Source organism: Atta cephalotes (genome assembly GCF_000143395.1).
Source record: "Atta cephalotes unplaced genomic scaffold scaffold00026, whole genome shotgun sequence".
Taxonomy (NCBI): Eukaryota; Metazoa; Arthropoda; class Insecta; order Hymenoptera; family Formicidae; genus Atta; species Atta cephalotes.
This window is the reverse complement of record NW_012130090.1, coordinates 1,679,686-1,691,388: the sequence shown is the minus strand read 5'-3', so window position 1 is coordinate 1,691,388 and position 11,703 is coordinate 1,679,686. Positions and strand designations below refer to the sequence as shown.

Below are 11,703 nucleotides of genomic sequence, written 5' to 3'. Positions count from 1 at the left end.
TCTCTTAGCCGTACATCGATTTGTAGTACTTATCTATGTCTATCTTTGTATTAATTTCCTTCACATTTTTTAATAAGATTTTTATCGTTTACTATGTGCGAAGTATGGCTAGAATTTATTATCCATTTGATTGTTTCTCTTTTTATCAAAATAGAGACTTCGTTTTCTTCTGCCTTCGCGTCCTTCTGAAATAACAGTCTTTTTGTGAATGATTTGTCTTTTTTACATCCATTTTGATTCTGTTGATTTACTGGATAACTCGTTGCTAGGTATCTAATTTTATGATATTTGTTACTCCTTAGCTGTGCTTTGGTTCTCTTAATGCATTATCTAATTTATTACACTTAAAGATTTTTTTCTCGAATTTTAAATGCCAGTGCTACTTCCTTCTTTGTGGTGTATTTTGCTTCTTCGTGAAGCAGTCTTACAATTAGATTTTCCAAGTTTCTTTCACTTGAACGATTCCAGTGGATTCTTATGCTATTATGAGAGGTTTATAATTTGGAAGAAAAATGACAATCTTTGAAATGAGCACTATCGTCGATATTTGTTTTTATCATGTACTTTCAATCTATGTGCTTTTTAGAATTATATTGTGATATCAACAATTCTATTGAAAGTGTAACCAAAATGGCAGATTATAATTTTGCTGCTCCGCTTGCTGAGTCTCTTTCGTACAAACTGAAGCTTGCATCACAGTCCATAGACTTTCACAATAATTATGCATCAATGGTCTCTGCTCAATCGTCATAATTGTCTTCTGAGTTTATTAATTTTTCTTTTACCATTTTGTTGTATGCTATTGTTTGGCGGTTACTTCTTCCGTTTATTGAATGCTGCTAGAAATATTCAATTGTATATACTGTACAGAATGTGCACTATTAATTTAATTTTGCACATTTTTACACACTATTGATTTGTACTATTCAATGATTAATATGAGAGTAATGTAAATTATTAAATGTCTGCACAGTGGTTATTTCAATACTTCTTACTATTACTTTCTGAAAGTTCACACTGATCAATAGTTTATAATTGTGTAGTGGAAACTACTTATTACTAGTTTTACTCAATGCAATAGTACTGAATGCTTGTAATTATTGCTGTTGAATAATTACTATTAGCATTTTAATAATTACTATTGGCATTCTCTTCTCTACTATTGACATTCTAATGGGTTTTTTCCTTACGAAACAACGTGGAAATAAAGATGGCTGCGTTAAAGACCCGTCTACAATAGTCATAATATGTAAGAGTAGAGTAGAGAAAAGTAAGGACTAGTTGTATCGAGTATTCGATTGGTCAATTTTTTCTTCCCACCAGCCATGGCTATTGTAGATAGATTTTTAGACTACAAGTAAAAATAGGCCCTTAAAAAATTTCCAACCTTTTTGTTCTCTGTCTTCTCGGAGCAATAGATCTATTCTTTATTTCTGTATTATTTGAACTGGTGCACACGGTGCAATAAATTGAAGTTAAACAAATTTACGTTTGTTTTCGCTTTAACATTTCTTACACTGTCTGCGCCAGTTCTGACAGTGCAGGAATAAAGAACAGATCGACTCTATAATTTAAATTCTATTCAGGCCGAAGAAAGATCGGAGCAGTTACAGTGTGCACTAAATTATATACCTTCGCGCAAAATTGAATTGATGAAATCTATTGCTTATAACTTTGCCAATTTTATGAATTTCGTTTGAAAATTTGCTATATATGTTTTTAATGGCGCATTCCCATGGTGTGGAACGTATGCGCAATGCGGAATTGGCGGAACATTCATGACATTAGTTTGACTTGTTTTACGTTCGTTCCGATTTTGATCCAAGTTTTTATTTTATGCGCATACAATGTACGGAATGATATAAAATTGCAGGCATTGTGCAAAGAAGACAAAAAATGTTGACTGTTCAATCAAAAACCGTAAGAAAATTAAGTTTTATTAAATATATATATTAAATATATATATTAAATATATTATTTTTGAAATTGTATTATGCAATTCTGAATGCATATGACAAGGATTTCATACTATCCTCTGATGCCAGATAGCGCAATGTACGTGTAATTTGAAGCCGAGTGATAGCTATAGGTTAGGTTAGACAGAAATAAGTTTGCGAACAACATATTCTTTAGTGATGACTGGTTCAACAATGTTAATAATGCTTTAAATAATTTAGGTAGCATTCTAAATAATTCACATATTTTTTTCTATCTTCGATCAGTATTTTCTTTACAAAATTGTCACTCGCTCCTTGTAGTATTGTAATTTTCTTTCATCAGTAACAATAAATATAGATTCGTTTTTTATTTTTATTTCTTTCTGCAAGTTTATATAATACATATAATATAGCTTTGCAATCTTGTGATACAGCTCCTTCTTTTTAAATACATAAATACTTTATTTTAACGAATTTAATAATCCGCAAATAATAAGAAACAAATTTTCTGAATCCATATTCTTTTAAATATTAATAATTACTTTATTTAAAATGCCATTAACCGAATAAATTGTAGAGTTTTGCAGATTGGATTTTATGAATTTGGATTTTATGAATAAATATGTATATATGTGTGTTGCGTGCGTGCGTGTGTGTGTGTGTGTGTGTATACGAGGTGTCTGGAAATAATTACCAAATATTTTATGGGCAGGTAGAGCGGACTAAACTGAGTTCTCTAAAAAAATCCTCTATCATTTTGTAAATTTCTCCAATAGTTAATGAGATATTAATTCTTAAAGATAGCTGAATACGCGCGCTCGCCCGGCCTACTACTGCCTACCGATTGCTTAGTGCGCGGGCCTTGGAAGTTGGAGATTGGGAAATATTTCGGGCAGGTAGAGCGTACTAAACTGAATCGAAAAGTCCTCTACTATATATATATATATATATATTATATACACACACACGCACGCACGCACGCACGCACGTATGTGTGATTCCGATCCGCATGAGTTCGTTTCCTTATGCAGTAAAACGCAGAAGCGTAATCTATGCGAGCCATATATAATTGTTTCCATAAATAACAATAGAGGGATCGATGAGAAAGCTCTCTTGTGATGGGTACACGCCAATTATGTTTCCATGTTTGAGCTCCATGGGACATAAGAAAAAACGGAGCGTAATTGACAGAATGCTTGCGATTGGACGGATATCGTTCCGTCAATTCAGTAAACGTTCCATCATGAGATCGCGCCATTACACTTCATATTTCTTAATTAAATTTCTTAAATATTGTTCTTGATCTTGATAACATTCAAAACGTTAGATATTGTTTCTTTTATTTTCATTTTTACGTGAAAGTAGAAATTAGAGAAACGACTTCCAATGGTCTCTATCTTAACATATGTATCAAGATCAAGAATAATATTTAAGAAATTTAATTAAAAATTTTATCCATCGGAATACCATGGATAATGTTCTAATGCCGGCTGTAACTTTTAAGCTGCATTATTCGAAAAGTATTTAATAAAAAAATATTTTATAATGTTTTGAAAAGCTCTTGAGGCTACAAGAATATGTATAAAAATATATAACGTCCCATTTTAATATTCTAAGTAACGTTCTGATTTTGACAACGCCCAAGATCAAATCAACATTATCATTTTATATTCCATTGGAAGTCATAAATCTTTCGTTTGAACGTTTTTGATTTAACGTGTTTTTGAAATATTTGAATGTATCCTTTAAAATGGGACACTCTATACAAATAATATAATTTTTTATGTGTATGTGTTGCAGAACAAGTAACGGAAAAAGTACTGTAATTAATGCCATGCTACATGATAAAATTTTGCCAAGTGGTATAGGACACACTACAAATTGTTTCTTACAAGTTGAAGGTTCAGATAATGGAGAATCATATCTTATTACGGAAGGATCTACTGAAAAACAACCAGTTCAATCTGTTGGACAGTTAGGTCATGCTCTTTGCAAAGAAAAATTATGCGAAAGTCATTTGGTTAGAATATTTTGGCCAAAAGAAAAATGTTTATTACTGCGAGATGATGTAGTGTTCGTCGATAGTCCAGGCGTAGATGTAACTCCAAATCTTGATGAATGGATTGATAAGCATTGTTTGGATGCAGATGTTTTTGTCTTAGTAGCAAATGCAGAATCTACCATAATGGTTACTGTAAGTATAATATATATTAATAATAAACATTTGTATTAATATAAAAATTTGTAATATATTTCGTTACAGAGAAGAAACTTTAAATTATAATTAGTTAGAAGAATTAGAATATGTTCTATAAGTAAGATATAATTCTATAAATAGAAGATTCTATAGATAGAAGAAATTAGATATTATTTGATAAATCCAGTTTATCAAATACACAAAATCTGTATATTTGAAAAAAAAATTATTTTGGAGGAAAATGTTTATTTATTGAACAATAATATTCAATATTTTTTTAAAATAATATTGTGGAATACCGTTTCGCCACACAAATAATCATTGCCAACTATTTTTGCCTATTGAATATGAATTCGTGTGCAAGTCACAATTTTTTAGAAAAATGGCGTCAGAAAAACAAAAAACGATTTAAATTTATCTAAATTTAAATAAAATTCATTTAAATTATAATATTCTTGACGCTTTCATAAGTACTTTTTATACAGAAAATATCCGTACCGTTCTCTGTGTCTAAATCCATTCTTAGAATGCCAATGTTTCGTGAACATTGCAGTTCACTTTTTCAGGGTGCTCAGTATCAGGCGAGAAGTAACCTGATACTGAGCTATTCCTTCGGGTGATTCCCTTTATATGCTGTTTTTTGAGGTGAGGGAGAAAGTGTAGATGAGAGGGGAAGAGAAGCGTCGGTTAATTTTTAATGACCGGAAGAATGGTCTTTTATATTTTACTTATGTTGTAGTCATCTCTATTTACAATAGATTATTAAGATGTATCTCTATAATCTCTATAATTTGTATCTCTATAATCTCTCTATATTTTCTTGGAAAGTATGATGTAATATTATGTATAATGTAATATATAATGTAATGTTAGTCATGTAATATAATGCTATTAGTCATTTGATCAAAGTCAGTATTTGATGTCCTCTCAATGTTGTGTTCTGGTAATGGGTGACGTGTTTTAGACATCATGTTGGTATTCTTTTGCCTTACAGCAAAACGATCACGACAAAAAAAACAATTAAAATAATCAATAAACATATAAATAAAACAACAATTCCTGACACACAATCAGACAAAAGAATCTTATCTTTCCTCCCATATGTTAACAGGAAGAATATATCAGATCGGCAGGATATTAACTCTTAAATGCCACTGGAAATCCAAAAGATTCCAAGGTTTTTTCAAGTATAATATATATGTTTTATAATCCCGCTGTAAATCGAACTTCTGGCTTCATTCACCATTAGTTTAGATCCCCAACTATCAGTTGAAAAGTTCGCGGCAAGTCTGTCTCTGTGTAGCAGCCTGTATAAGAATGACGCATTTCGAGGCGGGATACAAAAATACCCTAGTGTATCATTTACGTTGTGCAAAATGAAAATTGAAACGACTTTTTTATTCACATTTTTTGTGTAAATTTCATCAATTTGAATTGAAAGTATTAATGTGCGCCCTACAAAATTTTCTATTGTAATTATAACTTTTTCATAAATAAATAGATGGAGTATAATTTGTTTTCGTGCCACAGGCCGATGTGTGATAAGCATCACGTTTATTTTTGTCGAATGTTCTGAGCTAGAATCAATGTTTATATGTTTTTGTAATATTTTTACATACTTTTGTAATTGTGCCCAAAAATACTTTTTTCATAACTTTTTTACCAAATATTGTATATTAGATCAAATAAATTATTAATTGTGTTTTTTTTTCTCTAAAATTTCTCATTTATTTCACGAAATAAATACCTTATTTAGAATATCCAATGTCAAACTTAGTTTCATCTAAAAAAATATTATCTCAGTACAACTTTAAATTTTTAGCGAAAAATAATTTAAAAAATACAGTTTATTTGTTTAAAAACAGTATGCTTCTTAAATTTTAACTAATTTTTTTTTTTAGTATATTTATAGTAAAGTTTCACCATACCTACACAATTACATCTTCTCTTAGAACTTCTTTTTTTGAGGTGTGTAAACAAATTTTCAAAGCAAAATATTGAAAACTTTAGGAATAATAGTATACACGTTTTTACTTTTTCACTGAAGTCTAATTAACCCCGTATGGCATCTGCGTGATTTTTTTTTGACGTGTGGCATTTAAGAATTAAATAAATCCGAATCATCTTTAAACCGCCCAAAAGATAGGACAAATTTTGAGAAATCTTAAAGATTAAAGACCCCTACTCAGTTCCGCAGCAGGAATATATAAAATATCTTGCTTCTGTGGAAAAGTATACATTGGAAGAGACCGAGAGAATACGATCAGTCTACGAATAAAAGAACATCACCGTCAGGTTAAAACACGTCTCCTAGTCAGTTATCAACACAACATTGAGACACAGGACATCATACTGTTTGACTACTGTTAAAGTGACTACAATAGCCAGTATTATATTATACTTTCCAAGAAAATATAGAGAGACTATAGAGATAAAAAACATCCTAATAATCTAAATGGAGATAATGGCTACAACATAAGTCAAATATAGAAGATCATTCTCTCAGTCATCGAAGATTAATCGATTCTACATTCCTCTCTCCTCTCTTCTTTTGCCAACACACCAATTCTTCCCCAAGGTAAAAAACAATGTAAAGGAAATTATCCAGAGAAACAGCTTATCAGAAACTGCTCTTCATGAAGTGAACTGCAATGTTCATAAAACGTTGGCAATTCTAAGAATGGATTTGGACAATGAAATAACTTGCGAAACGCATAGTTTCTGTATATTTATTTAAATTCATTTAAATAAGTATATGTATTAGTTTAATATTTAACTTTGACCATCAAGTGGCGCTTCTCCTATTTAGGTGACTTTTAAAAATATATAATGCTGCGTTCACTTTTGCGTTCATAGCATTTGTAAGTATTATTTGTCTTTGTTTAATATTTGATAAACAAGAAATAATGCTTAAAGCGCAGTGCACACCAAAACGAACGCTATCATTATATCATAACATCTAAAAAATGCCGTAATGAATCTTTTTGATAGTCACGAAGATTTACCTTTGGCCGATTTTAATAATACTTTGTTGTTAATATAAGAATTCAGGTTCCAATATCTTTGATTTTGACATATATATTGTCACGATTACGATCTTGAAACAATCAAAAGATGATAACAATCAAAAGATAAAGCCGTCATTTGTTGTTTGTTAAAAGTTATTAAAAAAAAAAGTTGATAATATAAAGATGTGTTTAAGTTTGAACTTGAATTTTACTTGTAGTTAATCTCAGTTGGATATTGTTTGAAAGATATTTAAGTAATTAAGTGATTAGCTATGAGTACGATCTAAATAAACTCCCTCTACTTCACTTCTGGCATTAGGGCGTGGCCTAGACGGACTTCATCTGGCGCGCTCTGATTAATCAGTAGGGGAAGAGTGGAAAGTAATTAAATCGTACATTTTGATTGACTCGATTCATAGCTGCCCATACGCTGATTGGTTCGGTCCATTGTCACTCATGAGATAATTGGAGAAAGGCGGAGTGTTGACGCAAGATTGAATTCCATGATAAAATGGCGGATGAGCAAATTGAAAGTAGCATTTTTCACGAGAGAGAAGGTACAAACAACAAATACGAATAGCAGATGAATAGATGAATAGATTTATGATCCTAACCTTGATGGTTCCTTTTTTTCGCGTTTCGATGTTTTCGGCCGAGTGTCGAGTTAGACATGTTAGAAAAAAAGCATCTCTTCTATTATTTATTTTTTTTAGCATTTAAGACTGTGTGTCTTATTTTTTATCTGAAAGAAGAGAAGAAGGTAAAACAGGAATGAATAAATAAGTGTCTCATCGGTGTGTTGATTAACTCACTTTAGAGAATAAATTTCTGTACTTTATGGTGATAGTATTTTACACTTTCAAAAGTGTAAAAATTCACACTAAACTTGAAATGCGAAGAGTAAAGATGTGATTTAGAGAAATAAACGAGACATACAATCACAAAATGTTTATTGAAAAAAGTGATATTGCTACAAATAGTTCTTTCGCACAAAAACCATTTCTTTCACATTTTACATTTTAAAAAAGTTGAATGACGGGTGAACATGACGGCATGGGATTTGTTGAATTTATAATGAAGAAAAATTTTATGAAATAATTATACGATTAATCAGTCAATGCGTTTATAATCAACGGTGTGTATGTGTGCGTGCGTGCGTGCGTGCGTGCGTGCGTGCGTGCGTGCGTGCGTGCGTGCATATATATATTTATATATATATATATATATATATACATATGTATCATCGATGGGCACGATTTCTATATTTAATAATTGTAATCTTAATATATATAAACAGGCTAAAAAACTGTCTAATTATAATTATTACACATTATATATACATATATATATATATGTTTATATATTGAGAATACAAATTAGTTCGGTCCGTTTTTTTATGCATTTATTTCAAAACAAAATGAACAGATCAATTAAAGTATCCATCGCTGCCTACTACTTTTTCCCATCTCTCAGGCAATTTTCGAATTCCATCTCGAAAAAATGACTCGTCTTTGGCGATCCAATTTTGGAGCCAATTTTCGATTTCTGCGAAAGAAGTGAACCGGTGACTTGCTGCATCCTTCGGAACAACCAATAATCCCAGAAGGAGCAATGTCCAGAGAATACGGCGGGTGCAGTAAAACATCCCATTTGAGCGTTCCCAAATATTTTTCTATGACTTTAGCGTCATGAGGCCGAGCGTTGAAGAAGAATAACTTTATCATGTCTTTGCTCGTATTCCGGCCGTTTTTCTCGCAATGCACGGCTCAAACGAATCAATTGTAGCCGATACTGATCGCCCGTAATGGAATTGCCAGGTTTCAGCAGCTCATAATAAACCTTTTGTTCCCATCAGATACAGAGCATGATCTTCGAACCATGAATGTTCGGCCGTGGTGTTGATGTTGAGGTCGATGGCAACGATTGACCGAATTTAGCATAGTATTAGTATTAGTATTTTTTCTTCTTGGGGTTGTTATAGAATATCCACTTCTCATCTCCAGTCACAATCCGATGCAAAAAATCTTTTCTCTGTTGTCTTTGAATCAGCTGTTTGCTGTGAAAAATCGCCTTTCAACGTCTCTCAATTCATAAGGCCAATTTCCTTGTTTTTGAATCATTCCCATGGCTCTCAATCGTACAAAAACGACTTGTTGAGTTACCCCCAATGATTCTGCAAGCTCCTCTTGTGTTTGACTCTGATCTTCGAGTAATGCCTCTAATTCTTTGTCTTCTGAATTTTTTTGACTGTCCAGAGCGAAGCTTGTCTTCAACACTGAAATCTCCATCCTTGAAACGTCGAAACCATTCCCTACTTGATTTATTAGTTGGAGCAGTGTCATCATAAACTTCAACAAGCATTCGATGGGCTTCAGCCGCACTTTTCTTCCAATTAAAGCAGAAATCAAAACCTCCTGCAAATACTGCTTGGTTAACACAAAATTCGACATTTCAAACACAGTAAAAAATCAAGATTTTTGTATGAAACTCAAAGCGATATAAACTGAATATTAACAGATGTTTAATTTCTCTGAAACTATCAAATCAGCTGTGACTATGAACCATTCATAACAGCTGGAGCTATCTGTAGGGAAACGGACTGAACTTGTACTCCCAATATACAGGGTGAGGAAAAAGTATGGAAACCCTGAAAAATATTAGTTTTACAGAATTTCAAATAAAAATTGTAGGATTTAAAAAGATCTATTCAATAGTCTCATCAGTTTGACCCTGGCTGGCGTCGTTGAGATCAAGTTAAAGTTCTTGAATTTTTTAAATGGAACACCTTATTTTTTATTGCATATTCTTATAATCTTTCTCAATACCTTTTCAAAGCACTATAATTTTATTCAGCCGTTTCAAAGTTATTGAGTATTTTACAGTAAGAAGTAATAGACGTCCGAAGACAAGGTCGGAATATGATCCAGCCAACTAAGGCAAGATCGGAGGATGATCTATCTTTAAATTTATAATAAAAATTTATAATAAATTTTCAAAATGTTTACCATTTACAGTGTGCTAGCCGATTATAAAATCCTGAAACAGTGTTCTTGGTGTAATCCCTGAGAATGACGCAATTTCATCAAGGATTCAACGACATAAATCATGTATATTTTGTAATTTTGTCGTATAAATTTTACTTTTTAGGTAGCTCCATAGAAAATAATCGAGAGATGATAGGTCTGGCGATCGAGCTAGCCACTCAATTGGACCTCTCCTCTCTATCCATCATTTAATGAAGACTTTGTTTAAATAGTACATTTCTTCCATAATGTGGCGCAGCACCATTTTGTTGTAATCAAGCGTTCTTAATATTTTCATCAACTATGACCCTTATCGCAGGAACTATTTGATTTTTCAACATATTCTCGTAATTGCAGCATTTAAATTCCCTTCAATAAAGAATGGACCTATCAAAGTATTATTTAAGATGCCTGCCTAAATGTACTTTCTGCTGATATTGAGTATGAAATTCCAGTGTTCAATGAGGATTTGTATCCGACCAAAATCTACAATTATGTCGATTATCGTTAAGTTGAAACGTTGCTTCGTCAGAAAAACAATGTTGTAAACAAAATCAGGTTCTGCATCTATTTTGTTCCATCATTAATTCACAAATCTTTAGACCTCAATCAAAATCGTCTTCATTTGGCTCTTACACTAGATGAATTTTATATGGATGGAATATTTTACACACCGACTTCTGATCTATTTGATGTTGTTCTTGAATTTTTCTACGAGTGGAAATTTGTGGATTCTCCACAAAAGATTGCAAAACATCCAATGACTTTTCGGGATTTGTTGCTATTGCTGATTTCCCTGTTTTTAGATGATTTTTAACACCATCAATTTCTTCGAAACATCTAATAGTTTTATGAACCATACATTTCGAGATACTTGTATTTTCATTCCGAAATGTTGCATTGAAGAGTTGCGTAACATCATTGTATGACCTGTCTCCCCTCCCATTATCAAAAGAGATATTCGTTCACGTTCAGTAAGGTGCAGCATTTTAAAAGCAACTAATAATGAATAGCCATGAAAATAACTAACTGAGAGTGAGCAGCCGTGAAAACAACTGAGAGTGAATATGATCCGGCCAACTAAGGAAAGATCGAAGGATGATCTAAGAGCTTAGATCACCTTAGTTGGCTGGATCATCCTCCGATTTTGCCTTAGTTGGCTGGATCATATTCCGATCTTGTTTTCGGGCGTCTATTACTTCTTATTGTAAAATACTCAATAACTTTGAAACGGCTGACTCAAAATAAATAAAATTATAGTGCTTTGAAAAAATATTGAAGAGAACTATAAGAATATGCAATAAAAAATAGGGTGTTCCATTTAAGAAATTCAAGGTAACTTTGACTTGACCTCAACAATGCCAGCCAGGGTCAAACTGATGAGACTATTGAATAGACCTTTTTAAATTTTACAACTTTTATTTGAAACATTTTTCTATAAAACTTATATTTTTTGAGATTTTTCAGGGTTTCCATACTTTTTCCTCACCCTGCATATATGTATGTATATATATATATATATATATATATATATATAT

At 31.9% G+C, this 11,703-nt stretch overlaps 1 protein-coding gene across 1 annotated transcript in view; it reads left to right on the top strand.

Moving 5' to 3' along the window:
- Positions 1 to 3,741: 3,741 nt before the first annotated feature.
- LOC105620404 (transmembrane GTPase Marf) overlaps positions 3,742 to 11,703 on the top strand; it is a 124,393-nt gene continuing 116,431 nt past the window's right edge. Inside the window, exon 1 of the mRNA XM_012201901.1 lies at positions 3,742 to 4,131. Coding sequence (XP_012057291.1) covers positions 3,772 to 4,131 — 360 coding nt within the window. The 5' untranslated portion in view covers positions 3,742 to 3,771. The remainder of the gene's footprint in view (positions 4,132 to 11,703) is intronic.